At 43.7% G+C, this 20,163-nt stretch overlaps 1 protein-coding gene across 4 annotated transcripts in view; it reads left to right on the top strand.

The window, feature by feature from the left end:
* LOC309369777 (schwannomin-interacting protein 1) overlaps positions 1-20,163 on the top strand; it is a 368,814-nt gene that overhangs the window by 229,785 nt on the left and 118,866 nt on the right. Inside the window, exon 1 of one of the 4 annotated variants that reach the window (XM_081911069.1) lies at positions 8,601-8,780. The exons of 2 other annotated variants lie outside the window; for them this stretch is intronic. In XM_081911069.1, coding sequence (XP_081767195.1) covers positions 8,679-8,780 — 102 coding nt within the window. In that variant the 5' untranslated portion in view covers positions 8,601-8,678. Of the gene's footprint in view, positions 1-8,600; positions 8,879-20,163 lie in introns of those variants that run through there. One more of the 4 variants, XM_081911070.1, reaches the window with a different exon arrangement.

Here is a 20,163-nt window from a genome sequence, read left to right as displayed (position 1 = left end):
TAATGATAAATGATAAACCAACACATTGGTTTTTCTACTGTTAAATTAGTGGATTGTTATGATTTTTTAAATAAAGAAATAGTTCTTTTAATGATTGCATAGGGAGTGTTATCATATACTGGCCAGCTGTATCAGTCTTATACTAAATAATAATGTTAATTGTGTGTCTCCAAAGTCATTAGAATTTTGTCTAGGAAGCTATTATGTTTAATGTTATGACATTTTCAAGTACTTCTACCCAGCAGGCTAGCCTGCCCCAGCGTTCAGCTCTGTGCAATTTCCTGTAAGCTACATAAAAGTTCAGTTGGATACTATTACCAGCTGGGAAGGGTGGGGGTTAGTACATTTTCACTAATTTTAAGGGGCTTAATGAGCTTCGCAAGGCCAATCTAAGAGAGGGCAAGACAACACCAAATTAAAGCTCCCACAATGTTTCCACTTGAAAGTCAATCGTGATACCCATATAAACTCCACAAAGGAGTGTCTGTTTCAAAACCAGCCAGTTATGTCTGAGGCAAAAGTCAAAGCTCGTAGGAAACTATATGGGAAATCTATTGGAGAAAGAATAATGAATTATGACAACTCAATCTTTTAAAAGGGGACTTTTTAATATAATAAAGTCTGGGTAGTGACATGGAGTTGTAGCCAGTGAAGTACCAAGTTAGTCTCTTAGCAGTGTAGTTGTTCAGTTGGCAAAATGTTTTGCACCAGTGGAACATTGTGGCACAAGGGAATGCATAAGCAGATCGCTTGTAACTTTTGCACCATAGACTGCACAATCTGTTGCATAATGAGCTTGCACAACAACTGTTGTGTTGGATTCCTCCATTACACATTAAAACTCATTGTTCACTAGTACAAGAGCTCTTCCACTAGCAGACAAAGAAAGTTGGATGCAGCCCATGGACTCAGACTTTGCCTGAGTCCCTATGCTTATTATTATTATTTATTCCGCCATCCATATGACTGAGTTGCCCCAGCCACTCTGGGCAGCTCCCAACAAAATATTAATACCCCAAAACCTGAAACATTAAAAGCCTCCCTGTACAGGGCTGCCTTCAGATGTCTTCTAAAAGTAAGACAGATGTTTCTTTCCTTGACATCTGATGCGAGGGCATCGCACAGGGCAGGCACAACAATCAAGAAAGCCCTCTGCCTGGTTTCCTGTAACCTTACTTCTCACAATGAGGGAACCACCAGAAGGCCCTCAGAGCTGGATCTCAGTGTCCGGACTGCCTACTACCTGACTTCAGAGGATGCACAATTTGAGAGGATGGAGTCAATTTGAGCCCCTTTTCAGATAATACACAAAGTACACATGGAGAAGACAGAGCAGGACTTTACTGCTGGTCGTACTCTAATATTGCATGTGCCACTGGCCCTACCCCCCTCAATGTTTACCCCTTTGTCATCGTCTTTTGCTCTCCCCTTAGTGTTTGTCACGTGGGAGTCAAGAGGGCAGGGCCAGCTGCCCAGGCAGCATTGGATGTAGGGTCAAGCAGTACAATCCAACTCTCTCTTCTCTACATGGATATGAGATATTGGGTGTGTGGAAATAGTATGGAGTGCTTGCCCCATTGCCTGATGGAACTTGTTGGAGTTGATGGAGTTGTTGATTCCATTGCATTCCCATGATGGATTGGGGTTGAGAGGTTGGCATCTTATTTAGGGTGGCCTGTTCTTGCCGTGCCACAATGCCAAAATGGGTTAGGTAGATGCCTCATGGTGACAGAATTGCCACCCAAATAACTGCACAACACTTCCTGTTACTGCTGTGGTTGGTGTACAGCTGTTTTATTTGTCAGGTTGCATCAAAATAGTAGAAATAACTAGGGAAAACTTTACCCACCACAAAAAGCACTGTGTTTAGAGGAGGGGAAAACCTAAGCAAAAGTTCACCCGCTGGCATCATCTTCTCATGCAATTGTTAAAATCACAGGAATCCTGCCATGAGGGGGGGGGGGAGATAGCAATTTAGAAAGCGCTGTAAAAGGTGTCATTGCTCCCACTTTGGATCCTGCCTACTTTTAGTCTAGAGAAATGTGGCGAAATAACACTTGAGGATGTAAGAAGGCAGCAATTTCAATTCCAACCTGTATTCATCACAATCAGTACTGTTTCCATTCTGCTGCAGTTCAGTTTACACCAAATACTATGTGGGATGGAAAGACCTGTGGGGGGTTGGGGTTGGGGGGTTGGGTGAGGTATAAAGTGTGAGGGTTGGCAAGTGGGGGCTAGGCAGGGGTGGCAAGCAACGTGAGCAGGGGCAGTAGTTGTCAGGGAACTGACATCAGCTCAGAGGCGAGAGATGGAAGGGCAGTTGTGTTATAGGGAGCCTCCGAAAATCTTGTGAAGCAGTTCCTATTCCGGGGAAGAGGAAAGCCCCACCTCCAGTGGAGAAGAGGTGCAAGGACCAGAGGATGCTGGTGGGAGCCTTAACACTGAGCCTGAGCAAGCTGGAGAGGCAGGAAGCGCGCCCTTGCCAGCACCCATTCTGCGCCGTAGTCTTCGGTGCAGGGAGGGGCGGAAAAGGCTGGGGGTGACATGACTTTTATGCTGGGGGAGGTACAAAACCCGACCACTCCCGGATTCTGCTAGCGATTGAACTTGCGACGCTCTTCACTGTAAATAGTTTGCACCAAGAATAAAGCCTGTAAAAGACAGTCAGAGTCTCCCTGGTTACTCTCGAGCAACCGCAACAGCATCTGACAATAGCCTAGTAACTTACATATCTTTATTTCATTTCAATGTAAGGGAGTTGTGAAAACAAGGTTTTAAAAGTCATAAATCATGTATCATTTGCAGACTTAAAAACAACAACATGAACAAATACCTATCATATATGCTTGGCCGATGTACATTCCTGACCACAGATAAACATGCAAACAGCAGCAGTTTCAGCTTCCTTTTCCATTTTTTTTCTGATATCCCGACTTACAACTTCCATCGAGAAGGCAACCCTCCAAGCACAGGCTGCAGTGCAAAGATTTGTATAGAATTTGTGAATAGTGATTTATATTTTAGGTACAAATTTAGAAATAATTCATATGATTTAACTGCAATTACAATAGGTCTCGTTCGTAGTGGGGAAGACTGTGAGGAGGGGAGTTGTGTGCCTGTTCTCCAGATGCAAACTGCTGATGGACAAGGCACCTCTTGCTCACCCTGCTTTTTTTCCCCTTTTAACCCAGATGTGGTCTAGACAGCCCGCTAAGTAGGGAATGCCTTCAAGCAGAGAATTGTACACAGCAAAGTTGGGCACATGGCCCCACCAGCACCTTATTGCCATTGGCCTTGAGCAGAAAAGTTTGGATTCAGCAGATCTTGGGCTCTCCCCGTTGAGCTGGGGCTGTGCTGGCATAAGTCAGATATACCAGCATTTAGTTCCTCAGCTCCGCTCAGCTGGGGTTCAGCAGGGGGACCTTAAACTGGTATAGCTTATGCTGTGCAAGTCCCCAAAAAGTTGCGTTCAAGGAGCGAGGCAGGGACAGGATGGGGCAATGAGAGGTTTACACCTGTTCCAAGCCCCATAAATCTCAGTCTGAGCTAGGGCCCAATCCTCAAAACCTGGGTTCAGTCTCAGCTGCCACCCAGATGGCTGTAGCCTCGCCAGAGGCTCCTGAATGGAGTTTGGAATAGGGGTCAGTTTTGCCAGGGTAAGTGCTAATTATGCCAGCTTCTTATACTTAGGATTGCTTTGGCAGGCCAGCCCTCTGTAATGGACTGTTGTGGATACTGTGCAGGAAGGAGCAGACACACCCTCTAAGATTGCAGAATTGCAAAGATGGCTTTACTTTGCTCGGTACATCTTATATAACCATCACTTGCGCCAACTAGTGACATGAAGTGTAAGTATCAGATCCCGTGTACTACACCCTGCAGGAAACAAAATGCTCTGCCATTTGACAGAGAAGCAACCACCATATACTCAGTAGGTTCATTCTCCATAATCCCCAAAAAGTGTCATTTGGGCAAAGGCCCTCCATTTACAAGCAAGTACTGTCCTAGTCTAATGGTTAAATCTAGCGCTGCTGGCAAATCTGCCCAAGCAAGAATGTTTTTGCTATGCTAGTTAAACATCTCCCCCACTTATGAGCATGCTTGAAACCGTCCTGCTGGTCTGTGCTGTTGGAAGGCAGGGAGTTAATGTGGCACAGGAGAACCGCTGCTTCTAAAGTGGGAGGCAGGCGGTGGCAGAGGTAGCTCCGAGGAGAAATAGCTTTGCAGGGGAGGAAAAAGCTGATACCATGGATTCTGGCAGAAGATAAAAAAAAATTGATTTGTGTGCTTATGGGTGGGCTTGAGGGAGCTTTAAAGAAGCTGGCAGGGCAAAGCTCCAAATTTAACATTAGAGGCAACAACAACCAAAAAATAAAATAAAACCTGTCTGAGTTTCTTTCCTTTAATCATTTGGGAGTTGTCAGTAATATTTCCTAATATGCAAGCTGACTCTGCTCTTTCTTCCCCTAACCACCAGCTCACTTTTGATATAAGGAAAACATATTATCACATGCTGGCTAGGACTGATGGGAGTTGTAGTCTAGAGCATCTGCAGGACACCAAGCCAGTGAAGGCTGTTCTTCTCTAATCACCAGCTCCTAACTGCACTGAGGATGAAACCGTCTTCCTCTCACATCACTAGTCTCCCTGTCCGTGATGGTGGCTTTGGCTGCCATGAAAGGGCAGCAAATGGCAATTTATTTAATTCATTGTTGTTGTGTTTTTACTGCCAGGGAAGGGCCACGGCACTTGTGAATGGGTGACGCTGTGGTCTAAACCACTGAGCTTCTTGGGCTTGCCAATCAGAAGGTCGGTGGTTCAAATCTCCGCAATGGAGTGAGCTCCCGTTGCTCTGTCCCAGCTCCTGCCAACCTAGCAGTTCGAAAACACACCAGTGCAAGTAGATAATTAGGTACTGCTCTGGCAGGAAGGTAAATAGCATTTCTGTGCACTCTGGCTTATTATTAGATCAAATTTTCATCTCCAATTAATAATCTCCAATTAATGCAGACAAATATCAAAAACTTCTGAGGCTCTTGCGAAACACCAGCTCTTATATCAGCCTCATGGGTCACATTCTGCCTGCACGAAAACCTCCCTGAGTGTGATTTCCATTTGCCGACTGTGCTTCATTTGTTTTATGTCCTAAATGAATGTGTTTGGTACTTTAAATGTTTCTTAAATGTGACATGATCGGCAAATGCATCTTGTAAACTTTTCCTAATGAAGTTATTGCACACCAGGACTACAGCCGAATTTTTGCTGATGGAGCAATTCAAAAACTTTGCAATAAATTTACATCAAGTATAGAAATGTAATATAATTGATCATAAAAAGCTGTGAGTTTGTGCTGTGATTTTATTCAAAGAAATTCCCTGCTGGTGAAATGCCGTTTAGCAATTCAGAAAACATGGCCAAGATTTCCAACTGTCTAGTCGTAAGCTGAACAGCAGGGACTGGATGAGGCATTAGCCTCCTGTAGACGAGCTAATTGTTAGATCTTATTTTAAATTAATAAGTGTCATCCATATATGAGAAAAAACGTATAGGCCTTTAGAGACAAATAGAGCTTTAGTATGAGGATGCAGTTGCTATGGTGATTGTTTCTATTCTCTAGAAGATATAGGTTAAGAAGATTCTCGTGTGGATGGTTTAAGATATACCTCAGGCAAGGTAATTCTATTTACACTCAGTGACTGTGCCTGACAGAAGAAGAAAACCCAAAATTTCACTGAATGCAGAAGCAGCATTATTTTGTCCATCAAAAAACCAAACACACTCCATCCCATCAGAGTTGTTTATGTTGAAGGATATGTCTCCAGTACACATCGAGAGTGAACTTTCCATGTGTTGATGTCAAGGTTCAAGTTTGCATTGAATTCAACTCAGCACCAATTCTGTCTCAACCAAGTCAAATTCATGTAAATGGGTTAGCGGTTTGTGAACAACAGCAAGGCATCACTGGAAGTGTGTAAGACTGGGGTGGAACCTAAGGTCCAGGAGCCAACTGAGGACCTCTGGGGCCTTCCTACCTAGCCCTTGGGATTCTTTCCAAGCCATACCTACTTATAAGCCACACCCCTTCAGCACAGGCCATACCCCTAACCTTTCCTGTTCTTCGCCCTCCTTTAAAAGGTAAAGGGACCCCTGACCATTAGGTCCAGTCGTGGCCGACTCTGGGGTTGCGGCGCTCATCTCGCTTTACTGGCCGAGGGAGCCGGGGTACAGCTTCCAGGTCATGTGGTCAGCATGACTAAGCCGCTTCTGGGGAACCAGAGCAGTGCACAGAAACGCTGTTTACCTTCCCACTTCCTACTTTATCTACTTGCACTTTGATGTGCTTTCGAACTGCTAGGTGAGCTGGAGCAGGGACCAAGCAACGGGAGCTCACCCCGTCGCGGGGATTTGAACTGCCAACCTTCCGATCAGCAAGTCCTAGGCTCTGTGGTTTAACCCACAGTGCCACCCGCGTCCCTCACCCTCCTTTAGTCTTTCTCAAATGCATCCCTGTGCATGCATAGAAACCTGGCTTTTGGACTATGGATTAATAAAATACAATCCAATACCATTTAATGCTATGATCCCCTTTAAAAAACCTCACTGCAAACAACATTAGAAGTCTTTAGAGCATATGTATTACTTTTCCATCAAATGAAAGTTGGATATATAATTTAGATATTGATAGTCAGAGTTTTTTTCTTCACTATCATTACTATGATATTATTTCAACATGTTTATCAATCTTATATTTATAAGAGATATTATGGGTGCAACCCTAAAGCTTAAATATGCCAAGATGAGTGAGGTTAGGATCCAATGGATCTCTGGCTGAGCCAAGCCTGGCAGATCTCCCCAAAAATAAGAAATGGAGAGAAATAAAAAATGAAGTTACAGATAGGTAGCCGTGTTGGTCTGCCATAGTCAAAACAAAAAAAATTCCTTCCAGTAGCACCTTAAAGACCAACTAAGTCAGTTCTTGGTATGAGCTTTCGTGTGCATGCACACTTCTTCAGATACCTTCTTCAGGTATCTGAAGAAGTGTGCATGCACACGAAAGCTCATACCAAGAACTGACTTAGTTGGTCTTTAAGGTGCTACTGGAAGGAATTTTTTTTGTTTTAAAAAATGAAAGATTTACCCATCCCTAGCATAATCAATAACTCTTCTAGCTTGTTCTGAATAACGTGTGGATCTGTTCTGATTCCCTGGTAGGCAGCTACGCCTGAGCATCCTTTGTGCATTGAAAGTTTCCAAGGCACTGAAAGTGGTAATTCCATTTTATTCTGCCCTAGTCAGACCTCATCTAGAGTATTGCAGCCAATTCTGGGTGCGTCAATTTAAAAAAGATATAGACAAACAGGAGCAAGTTCTGAGAAGGGCAGGATAAAATGTGCAAATAGTGGGTGCCTGTCATATTGTTGTTGTTGTTGTTGTAGAGATTTGTATACCGCCCTTCATTAATAATAATAATAATAATAATAATAATAATAATAATAATAATAATTTTATTTCTATCTCACCCATCTGGCTGGATTTTCCCAGCCACTCTGGCAAGCTTACAGTAGATCTAAGGGCAGTTCGCAACATAAAAATACAATATAAAAACACAAAATACATAATAAAAACAAGAGCAAAAACATGGATGAGGAAGGTCTTACTCCAAGCTGATCTGCCATTCAGAAACAGCATCCACAGTCAAAGTAGAACAAGGATGTTATGACACAAAAAAGGGGCAGCCACAGTGAAAGCCCTGCTCCAACTAACTGAGGAGTGGGCTTGTGGGATCTATGGAACTTGCAGGAGAGGTTTATCATGTGCATGATATGAGGTGTACGTGAACAATGTAGAAAACTAGAACATATCTGTGAGTTTGTAGAGTATTTCTTTGCTCTCCCCCTTTAAAAATAAAAATTATGGGGGGGGGTTCAGTTGTCTGAACTTTGAAAGCATTGCAAAAGATAAAGGAAATTAATTGTATTTTTATTTAAAAAAAAGGAAAAGTGAGATCTCAAGTTTCTCAAGCACATTAATTACGTATGGATTTCATAACTGACTTTATACTTCCAAACTGCATTTGGCACATAAGCAGTATGCAAGCTGAATGAGTAATGATTACTTTATTTCCAACCACTTTCACATAATAGCCGGCTCTATCCAAATGGCATTTGTTATCTTCAGAGCCCAATCCTATGCATGTGTATAGGATTGCAGCCAGAGAGGTCAGTTTACAGAAGAGTATATAATTAATATCACTGTAAAGAGACAAGGGAGGGGGAGGAACCTGTGACATATGTCTTCAAAGTGTATCATTAAAGGCATACAACACAGCTTTTCCTTCTTTTTTTTTAAAAAAAGGCAAAATGAAAAAAGTGCTGCATTAAATGATTTGAAGCATATATACTGGGAGTGGTGGAAGGGAAGGCATCATGAATAATTCAGAAGAGAGACGGGATTTTCCTTGCAAGGTCGATGAATGAAAAAGACAAGGCTTTAGGACAGATCAGCTCATATTCTTTCAGCGCTGTTGAGAGATCACCATCCATCTGGAGGGTTAAGGCAAGTTCATGCGACGCAGCGTACCAGCTCCAAGAAAAGATTATATTGAAATCTATTGGCACCAGGTTGTGGTTCAGTGGGAGCCTAACAGCTGCTGGGAAGGGTTGAAGCCTGCATGCTTGATGCCAAGTGAATTGGAGTCTATTTTTGAACTCAACTTCCATATCCTGAAGGAATGGTTATCAAAAGGAAAGAGAGGCGATGAACAATACCCCAGGCAGCCGGTACGGAGAACAGGACCCGACTTTATTTCTTCCATTGAAATGACTGGAATGTCTTACAAAATGGCTTGAAAGAGAAGGTCTGTTTGTGTAAGATGAATGTGAGTATTGCTAAAGGGTTTGGGGAGGGGGGGAAGAAGTGCTTTCAAATCATTTCTGCCTTTAATAATGGCCATTTGATTTCCCCTGAAACTGACGACAATAGCAATTGTAGGAGGCAACGTGTTTAAACGGTGCATGGACTCTTCCAGCCTCTTAGAATGGAACTTTTTGCTTGGCTTTGTTGCAAACTATGTCCACAGATATTCCAGCTCAGGGTCTGAACGGAAACTGAAGGCATGGGAACAAATAAAAGCCACAGCCCCATGAATGCATTTCAGATTTTTGCACTCTTTAATTGGATCTCGGTGGTACCTAATCTGAAAGAGAACACTTTTTATTTTTAGATTTTCAAATGCCTAAAGTGGCCCAGCACAAAAATATACCCTGGTTAGCTTTCTAGGCTGCTTGAAAAGGCAGGAAGCAAATAGCAAAAATTATGATTTAGTGCTATTCATAATCAATTATGCAGGCTTAGCAACTTTGACAGGCAGGAAAGCTGAAGCCTGCGGCTAGGCTAATTTAGAAGGGCAATTGCTAATTACGTATAGGGAAATAGTGTTAGAATTGGAAAATTAAAAAATTAGGTACAGTTTGAACAATATATGCAAGATTCATTTAGGGATAAATCCTAACTCCTTCTATTAAATGTGATTTTCTTGGCTGGGTTGATCTGATCTATTACTCATGCTGTTTCTAAATACTGGGTATGCAAGAGGATTCATAAACCCTTGGCTTTCAGGCTTTGGCTGGGTTATTTTGTGATCCAATAATTTTGGTATTGGAAATAATTATGGGTCACACATTTTAAACTGGATTTATTTTGTACTTTATAAAAATGCCTTTAAGTAGCTTTCTTCCAGCTAGATTTACATTCTACCACAGCTGCTATTATTATTATTATTAATCATCATCATCTTCATCATCATCATCATAACAGAATTTAAATACCGCCCTATACCCAGAGCTAGCTGGAGATATGAATGATGTAGCTTTAATTCAAAGTTGCTAACAGAGTTTTATCAGAGAAAATGTCCTAATGAATCAACCTGTGTGTATTTACATGAAATAATACCATTTGGATATGTGGCCTTTGAAATGCATGAAAACAAAGTTAGCTTCTATCAATTAGTCCAATTTCCATAGGAATAGGTGAAAAGGTTGATTACTTCCCCAACCCCTGGGGGGGGAGCCCATCTTCGCATTGCAGCCTGTGAACCAAACATTAACATGAAACCAAATTTTTCTGGATGCCTACGAAAAATATCCCCAAACCCCAGTTTTGGTGTTATGTACTGCTAGTTTTGGTGTTATGTACATTACACTGTTAAAATGATTCTGGATGCCATTCAGTATCCCTAACAGGAAGAAAGCCCCCATTGACTTGCTTTTTGGCATGCATAGGATAGTGCTGTCCATGAAATAAAGTGAAGGCACTGTCCACATTCCTCTAAAGTTAGCCTTAATACTTATCTGTGCAAGGTAGCTTAGTAATATTATCCCCAAATTTCAAGTGTCTGGTTAAGGCTGGGAGAAGAGTTGGTCCCCTAAGGCTGCCTACTGTATAGCAAAGGGAATAAATTTGAAGCGTGGGCTTCCTATTTAGTGTCCCACACCCTCTTATGTTATGCTAGTTTTCAAGTCATGAGTTGTAAAGCTCATTTATGCAAACCACAGTTTCCAATGCAAGCAATTCAGTCTTGTACTGAAAAGGGAGGTTGCCCATCAGCCTTTGTGGCGAGAAGCTGCTGTAAAGAATTGTTGAGATGGAGCTGGCTTTCCTACATCAATTTTTTTCTTTCTTGTTCACTACCCAAATTCATGAATAGCAGAGGCACATAAGCTTCCTCCTCATGACCCATAATTACCGCTGCATTTTGCAATAAGATAAGAGCTTGCTTCACAAACCTATGACCATCCATAGGGGCTAAATTTATGGAAAGCAGGACCACTTCTCGTGGCCACCCGCCCTTATGGTTGCATATTCATTGAGGACATCTGGAAGGCACTCCTGGAAGAAGCGGACCATTTAGATCCCTTCCAGTCGGAATTCAGATCTCATCATGGGACTGAAACTGCCTTGCTCACACTGGTCGATGATCTTCAGCAGGCTAGGGACAAAGGTGAGAGTTGTTTCCTAGTTCTGCTGGATCTCTCTGTGGCTTTTGAGACCATCAACCATAACATCCTTCTGGACCGTCTAGAGGGGCTGGGAGCTGGGGGCACTGTTATACAGCGGTTCAACTCCTTCCTCCTGGGCCGTGTTCAGAAAGGGGTGGTGGGGGATGAGTGTTCAGACCCCTGGGCTCTCACTTGTGGGGTGTCTCAGGGTTCTGTCCTCTCCCCCATGCTTTTTAACATCTACATGCAGCTGCTGGGAGAGAGCATCAGGGGGTTTAAGCTGGGTGTTCATCAGTATGCAGGTGATACCCAGCTCTACCTCTCTTTCAAATCAGAACCAGTGAAGGCAGTGAAGGTCCTGCGTGAGGCGGTTGGAGGATGGATGGTGGCTAACGGATTGAAGTTGAATCCTGACAAGACAGAAGTACTGTTTTGGGGGGACAGGAGGCGGGCAGGTATGGAGGACTCCCTAGTCCTGAAGGACCAGGTGCACAGCCAGGGAGTCATTTTGGACTCACAGCTGTACATGGAGGTGCAGTTCAATTCTGTGTCCAGGGCAACTGTTTATCAGCTCCATCTGGTATGCAGGCTGAGACCCTACCTGCCCACAGACCGTCTCACCAGAGTGGTGCATACTCCAGTACTACTGCAATGGACTCTATGCAATGCGCTCTGCAATGGACTACTGCAATGCGCTCTATGTGGGGAACACCTTTGAAAGTGACCCGGAAACTACAACAAATCCAGAATGCGACAGCTAGACTGGTGACTGGGAGCAGCCGCTGAGACCACATAACACCGGTCTTGAAAGACCTACATTGGCTCCCAGTATGTTTCCAAGCACAATTCAAAGTGTTGGTGCTGACCTTTACAGCCCTAAATGGCCTCGGTCCAGTATACCTGAAGGAGCGTCTCCGCCCCCATCATTCTACCTGAACACTGAGATCCAGTGCCAAGGGCCTTCTGGCGGTTCCCTCACTGCGAGAAGCCAAGTTACAGGGAACCAGGCAGAGGGCATTCTCGGTAGTGGCACCCACCCTATGGAACGCCCCCCCCCCCCACCAGATGTCAAAGAGAAAAACAACTACCGGACCTTTAGAAGACATCTGAAGGCAGCCCTGTTTAGGGAAGCTTTTAATGTGTAATAGACTATTGTATTTTAATATTCTGTTGGAAGCTGCCCAGATTGGCTGGGGAAACCCAGCCAGATGGACAGGGTATAAATAATAAATTCTTATTATATTATCATTTTAAAAGGGCCCGTGTACACGTAATTGTGTCCACGTAGGCTTCCACTCAGTTGAGGAGCTGGATCGTGCAGGATTTTTGGTCACATGGAAGGAAGCCTATACAGTGTGGTACCTCGGGTTAAGTACTTAATTCGTTCTGAAGTCTGTTCTTAACCTGAAACTGTTCTTAACCTGAAGCACCACTTTAGCTAATGGGGCTTCCTGCTGCCGCCACGCCGCCGGAGCACGATTTCTATTCTCATCCTGAAGCAAAGTTCTTATCCTGAAGCAAAGTTAATATTTCTGGGTTAGCGGAGTCTGTAACCTGAAGCGTATGTAACCTGAAGCGTATGTAACCCGAGGTACCACTGTGCTACAGCTTTTCAGATGCCCACACTGAATATGTGAACATAGGAAGAGAAGATTGCAGTGCTGGAGAGGCATCAAGAAAGCATGATCCTCCTCCTCTGCTACACATTTAGCACTATGAATAGAGGGAAATTCATGAAGAAGTTAAGCTATAGAGCTGTTTTGAGGATAATGTAGGGAGGCTGAGAGCCATGTATGCCACTTTAAGCATAATGGTGGAAAGCCATTATGCCAGGGCTGGCATCTTTCAGCGATGAGGACCAGCAATGAGAATCCTAGTCAAAGAACCACCCGAATCTGTCACAGGAAGCAATTGCTTTTGAATGTCTAGTTTTTTATTTATTTTTTAGAAGCACTTATACATCACTCAATCAAAGTAGTGTATGTAATACACTATAGATGAAAACACTGCTAATATCCACAAATCATTCACTCTAACCTTCTCAAATTTCTCTTCTCCAAACATCCATTCAATAAGTCGGGAACGCCAACCTTTTTGGGTCTGTTTTTGAAAACCAAAAATGTTCTTCTTCCAAGCATAATCTCAGTGGGGGAAGGGGAACCTGTGAATGCCTAAAATGTCAGCTATGGGTGCATGTGCACCATGAGCGCCATGTTGGCAGTTCCTGAGAAAGCTGTCTGTGACATAATTTGCTGTGTGTGAGAGTGTGCATGAAACACATTTGCACATATATAAATTTATACAGATTACACCTCACTTGCAGATTCTTTCCTCTCAGTGCAATACTCATTCCTATGATGGAGCGATAGATAGCAGTGCGATCTTAACCCTCACTACTCATACGTAAGTCCTGTTTAATTCAATGGGACTTACTCCCAAGTAAAAGGTGTCGTCAAGACTCCAGCCCTAATGCTTTCACTTTCCTTTTTACTGTTACTTGGTGCAGGCAAAATGATACAGACGAACGTCTGGGAGACATTATACAATGAGCCAAGAACGAAAAGGAAGCAGGCTTTAAAACTGTCCTTTTCTAAATTAAATCTGTAGGCAGCTATCATTGTCAGTCTGTGTCTCTGTCTTTGGTAATATGATCTAGGGAAATCAAAGGAACAATATAATGTGTTTCACATTTCATGCATTTGGAGGCTTCTCTCATATATATATATATATATATACATACCCTGCCATTCAAGATTTCCTTGATTTCCTTGCACCCCTCACTCATAACTCAGAAGAAAACTCCAGAGTCTTAGATATGTTGTACTCTAGGGAAAATGATAATTTATATTTTATTGTGTGCAAAGATAACATTTGCATAAATTCTTTTGTGTTGTGAAATGTGCTAATCACTGAAGGAATACTGCCAAGATGGCTACATTTTTCCTGGCTACATTTCCCACTTATCTTGTGGGGTACTGCGGAGAGTAGTACCTCAAATGGCCATCTCGGCAGCCAAGCCATCTGCAACAGTGGCACTTTGCTGGGACTAAGAACAACTGTTTACAAACCATCTGAAGGAAGATACGAAGTTGCCTTATACGGAGTCAGACTACTGACCCATCTTAGCACAGTGTTGTCTAACAGTGGCCAAGAGTGATGGACAAGGTCTGAGGAGATCCCAGACAAAATGAAAGCGACTAAGGTGCCGTGCCAGACTAGACCTGGCAGACCAGAGTTCAAATACCTACTCAGCAATGAGTGACCTTGGGCCTGTCACTATCTCTCAACCTATCCTACCCACAGAGTTGTTATGAGAGGTGTGCATGCCACGTTGAGCTCCTTGGACAAAAGGTGGGATATAAATTATCAATAATAAATCATCATCATCAACCATTCCGCCATGAATCTCACTGGGTGACCCTGGTCACTATCTTTCAGCCTAAGCTACCTCACAAGGTAGTCGTGAGAATAAAATGAAGAGGAGGCGAAGAAGAAGAAGAGTTTAGATTTGATATCACGCTTTATCACACTACCCTAAGGAGTCTCAAAGCAGCTAACATTCTCCTTTCCCCTCCTCCCCACAACAAACACTCTGTGAGGTGAGTGGGGCTGAGAGACTTCAGAGAAGTGTGTCTAGCCCAAGGTCACCCAGCAGCTGCATGTGGAGGAGCGGAGACGCGAACCCGGTTCCCCAGATTACGAGACTACCGCTCTTAACCACTACACCACACTGGCGAATCATGCTTACCACTTTAGACACATTCTCCAGAGTCTCAGGCAGAGCTCTTTCCCATCCCTTGAAACTGGGACCCACTGGATGTCTTACATCTCTATCTCTGGCTTTTTCACTCTCTCCATGTAGAATATCATCTTCCCCCAGTGGTGTATGTGATGTTGATCTATACATCTCCACCATTCCCCTTCTCATGTAGGCAGTCCCCCAGAAGCATGTCCAATGAGTGCATTCCCTCTTCCTGGCTGGGCCAGACAAAGACACACACACACACAGACACACACACAATTTTCAGCGATAGGAAGATGCAGTCTTTGTAGATCTGAACTGACTTCTTCACAGCAGTGAGAAGCAATGGAGTTTATAGTGCTAAAATTCCCGGTGCCCTTAACTGACTACGGTTCCCATAAACCTTTGGGGAAGTGCATGTCCTTTAAATTTATGGTGTGTACACAGATCTGTTAAAATAATAATAATCCCACACCTCTGAAGTATAGGATCATTGACACACTGCTGTCAAATGCCTAATTGTTGTTTAATTTTTCTTTAGAAGGATTTGTAAACCACTTGATCCATGAGCCCTTTAAGCAGAGTACATAATTATAGTCCAGCTAAAATCCACCAAACTAATGCGTGTGCACAGACACGCAAGATAATTATCAGTAGAGCACAGATTAAATCAGTAAAACATTTAAAACAAATCTAGGTAACTAAATTAGAGTTCTGGGTAGGTGTGCTGAAATAAAAAATAAAAAGCTTCCAGCGGATCTCTAAAACAATATAGTGAGGTTGCCTACCTAATGTCAAAAGGCAGCAAATTCCAAAGCACAAGTGACGCCAGGCTAAAAGATTGACACCAGACAAATGCAGACTGAACATTATGTGGCACTTGTAAAAGTTTCAGTTCCTCAGAGCGAAGGATGTAGGATGGTAGGACTTTCTTAGCATGCGGTTTAATAAATAAAATGCCTTCGAAGATTGCATGTGTGTAGGTCAGGGCCAGACCTTGAGTGTTTTGGCACTGTAAATAAAACATTAAGTTGGTACAGGAGGCTCTCTCCAGTCCCCAAATACACAGAGAGAGTTTTCAAGGAGCTGCCCATAACTCCTGTTTCCTCTGTTGATCAGATTTATGGGACGAGAGCAAACATGAGTTTTGTCCTACCCATCCCAGCAAATTTTGAAACCAGACACTTCTGCTCTTGGCATCTGTCTGCTTCCTGCGGCCCAGCTACTGCTGCCAACCTCTGTTATATCTAAAGCAGGCATCCCCAACCTTCAGATGTTTTGACCTACAACTCCCATGATCCCTAGCTAACAGGACCAGTGGTCAGGGATGATGGGAATTGTAGTCCAAAACATCTGGAGGGCCAAGGTTGGGGATGCCTGATCTCAAGCTTCCACTTGAAATAACGCTTGGAATCTATGTGCGCCGTTCACCTGGACTTCATTCCCCACCTCCCCAGCAACCTCCTAGTGATGGCATTCACTGGGCTGAGACTTCTTATGCTATCCTTCATTTGCTGCATCATCAAATGGGTCTTTCCCCCCTCCATCCCAAAATTTACTGGCCTTGAAAACTGTGCAGGGGACCTTTCTAATCAACAAGGTCAACCTCTTCTTCTCTCCTTTGGTTTGTCTGTGTTGCTTTTGCTGCTGTTATAGATAATAATAATAATAATAATAATAATAATAATAATAATAATAATAATAATAATAATTTATTTATACCCCGCCCATCTGGCTGGGCTTCCCCAGCCACTCCCAAAAAATATTAAAATACTGTAATACATCAAACATTAAAAGCTTCCCTAAACAGGGCTGCCTTCAGATGTCTTCTAAAAGTCTGGTAGTTATTCTCTTTGACATCTGGTGGGAGGGCATTCCACAGGGAGGGCGCCACCACAGAGAAGGCTCTCTGCCAGGTTCCCTGTAACTTTGACCTGTGCCTCCATGGACAGCTGTGAGTCCAAAATGACTCCCAGGCTGCGCACCTGGTCCTTCAGGGGCACAGTTACCCCATTCAGGACCAGGGAGTTCTCCACACCTGCCTGCCTCCTGTCCCCCCAAAACAGTACTTCTGTCTTGTCAGGATTCAACCTCAATCTGTTAGCCGCCATCAATCCTCCAGCTGCCTCCAGACACTCACACAGGACCTTCACCGCCTTCACTGGTCACCGGCCATAAAATCATCACATCCACTTTAGGTTATGACATGCACATATTTAAACTTTGATGAAATAAGGAAAAGCAGTTCAGGGAGGTTGCATTTTGAGTGGAAGGGTACTTAATTTTTTCACTACTAACCGTTTACACTTCATCTCTCCCCCCCCCACTCCCTACTCCCCCGCCCCACAACTTTTCCCCCTTGTGAGATTTTAGATGTGTTTACTCCTGCAAACATGCCCTTACACGTCATACCTTGTTAAGCCCTTTACATCATCCTATCAGGTAGACTAGCACTTTTCCTTAGTACTGCTACACATCACCCCAATCTCCAAGCTTTCAGGGGTATCTGGCACACTTATCAGGAACTGTGTTTCCTTTTGGAACATAAAGGCTCCAACATATTAAAGGCAAAAACCAGAACATCATCTTCCGGTATGCCATCTTCCAATTTTTTTCTCACAAGTGGATGGCAGCCATTTTGGGCGCCATGATATTGTGCGATTTTGCATTGTGATTTCCCCCTGAAAAAGTGTTTTTTTCAGGCACAGGGTGCCGTGTGAGAACTTGGCCTTGGGAAAAAACACTTTTTGGGGGTGGGGAGGGAATCATGGCATGAAATCACATGAGATCACAGCGCCCGAAATGGCCATCGTTTCTCTCACGAGAAAAAATGGGCTGTCCAGTTTTTTCAGAGCACTTGCTAGGTATGTGATATATGATTTATTTACACATATATGCAACCTGAACCTAGATGAAGAGAGTGCAGAGCATTCACATCCTAAGAGGGCTCTGTTCCTTCCATTGCTGCAGCGTCAAATTCCAAGAGACCTCAATCATAGTTCTGACCTTCTTTGCAGCCTAAAACAGCCTCCCTGCCTTCTGCTCTGCCCCATTCTCCAGCTTGCAGAACACTTTCCCCCTGTTTGCCTACCTCATTGCCCAATGCAATTCTGCCGCCACCCGCCCTGAAACTCTGACCTTTTGTCTCTGCTAACTATCACCTGCGGGAGGGGCTTTCCCCATTTTGTGTCTGGCCCAGAGACTCTCTTTTAACAGCCTTCTTAATGGGTTAATGGATCGGCCATTCCGGTGATTATCTCTTGACGGTTCTTCTGTTAGGCGGTTTCCTGGACACAGAAAAACTGGTTTAAACTCCAACAACTAAACCCAAGAATTTAGTTGTTTGCTTAAATTCCAACCCGTTACTGAATCCAGATATTTTAGGGGAGTTTTGCCCCCCCACCCAAACTTATAACATCGTGTACTCAGACTTTCAAAGTATTGTGAAAATGTAGGAAGCTTGGTGAGCAGAAGCAGCAGCATTTATGTGGTTTGAGGTTAGCAATTATCTTGGAGAATGATAAAGCAATTTTCTGGTGCGTCCTTGATATAGTTTCAGAAAAGCCTCAGGGATATATATTCATCTGGGTGCACTGGAGTTAACATGCATGAATCCCTATGCTTTGAGATAAAATTATAACCCTGCGGCAATTGACTAATTTTATTTAAAAAAGATCTTGCTGATCAGGCATCTAGTAAATGGTGCTGATATATTATTCAGGCAGAGTGATGACTGGATACTGAGTTATCCAGACACTATCCTGCTATGAGGGCTTGTGGGGCTGTGTAAGGGTTTGTGTTGCTTATATATTTATTTTATCATTTTCGTTATTTTGGAGGGTATTGTTTTCATTACCTGTTCTTCCTTCATTTTCAGAACATGTCGCCTTTTCAGCAAGGCCTGTGCAGTGCTTAACATCTAAAATGACAGCGTTGTGTGTGGTTAAAAATGATTTGGGAGTTACATACATCACATACTAGTTTTCTCAGAAACACTACCAGGTCTGAGGAGAGAGGCTGGTGAGGTGGGGTTGCCCTGCTCCTTTTGTCACAGCTCTGGAGCTCACACACCCCAAAGGTAGCATCTGATTGGCTGAGCTCGCTGCCACTCATCCTGGGGTGGCAATGATTGAAATTAAAATGTTGCTGTTGTTGTTTAGTCGTTTAGTCACGTCCGACTCTTCGTGACCCCATGGATGAGCACGCCAGGCACTCCTGTCTTCCACTGCCTCCTGCAGTTTGGTCAAATTCATGCTGGTAGCTTCGAGAACACTATCCAACCATCTCGTCCTCTATCGTCCCCTTCTTCTTGTGCCCTCCATCTTTCCCAGCATCAGGGTCTTTTCCAGGGAGTCTTCTCTTCTCATGAGGTGGCCAGAGTATCAGAGCCTCAGCTTCACGATCTGTCCTTCCAGTGAGCACTCAGGGCTGATTTCCTTAAGAATGGAGAGGTTTGATCTTCTTGCAGTCCATGGGACTCTCAAGAGTCTCCTCCAGCACCATAATTCAAAAGCATCAATTCTTCAGCAATCAGCCTTCTTTATGGTCCAGCTCTCACTTCCATACATCACTACTGGGAGAACCATAGCTTTAACTATACGGACCTTTGTTGGCAAGGTGATGTCTCTGCTTTTTAAGATGCTGTCTAGGTAATAGCGGGCAACTGAAGGCAGAATTAACCAGTGTGACACTTCACTTTCTAACATGCTGCTACTTGTTGGCTCTCCATTCTCTCTGTTAGGTGCGGGACCCCGCACCCACCCAGGCTGTATAGACCTTGGACTTTGACCATATAACCCACTCTTAAGGGCACCACTAAATGCTGGTTTGTTGGGGGAGCTATGGCTGCTTAACATTGCAGGAAGTGCACTCTGCACATGGAATTCTTCTCCCACCGCCTCACAAAACAGCTTCTGAGGTTTAACCCCGGCTCCAAACAGAGCAGAATTCAAAAGGCCAAGTTGACCTGAAGAATTCCCTCGTCCGCCCCCCAAGTATTTTTGTGTGTAGACTATACACACAAATTGTACATGGCATACATAATTGTACATGGGTGCCAGCAGGCAATGGTTCTTAATTAGCCAGGCATAACCATAGTAACACCATTCCTGTATTCTGTGCTACTGCACTTTCTTGTGGGTTTCGTCAACCTCTCTAACCTGTCGCAGAGCCGCCTCCTGTAAATCCATGTAGATCTGATATCCTGTGTCAAGTCAATAGTCAAACGGGCCCGCTGATAGTACTTCAGGTCAAGCTGTCAAAGTTATTTGAAGATAGGGCTGCCGAGCTAAAGCTTTATCCTGCTTTCAGTATATAAATACATCCAGCCTGACTGGGGAAAGTGGTCCAGTGTGTTGTTCATCATGAGGGATGCCTGGGCTAAGGAACTGGAGAAGGTGATTTTTTTTCCCCATTCTATCATCT

The sequence above is a fragment of the Podarcis melisellensis genome (assembly GCF_964234715.1).
Source record: "Podarcis melisellensis genome assembly, chromosome: 5".
In the NCBI taxonomy this organism is placed as follows: Eukaryota; Metazoa; Chordata; class Lepidosauria; order Squamata; family Lacertidae; genus Podarcis; species Podarcis melisellensis.
The sequence above is the reverse complement of the archived record's forward strand: the minus strand, read 5'-3'. Positions and strand labels throughout refer to the sequence as shown.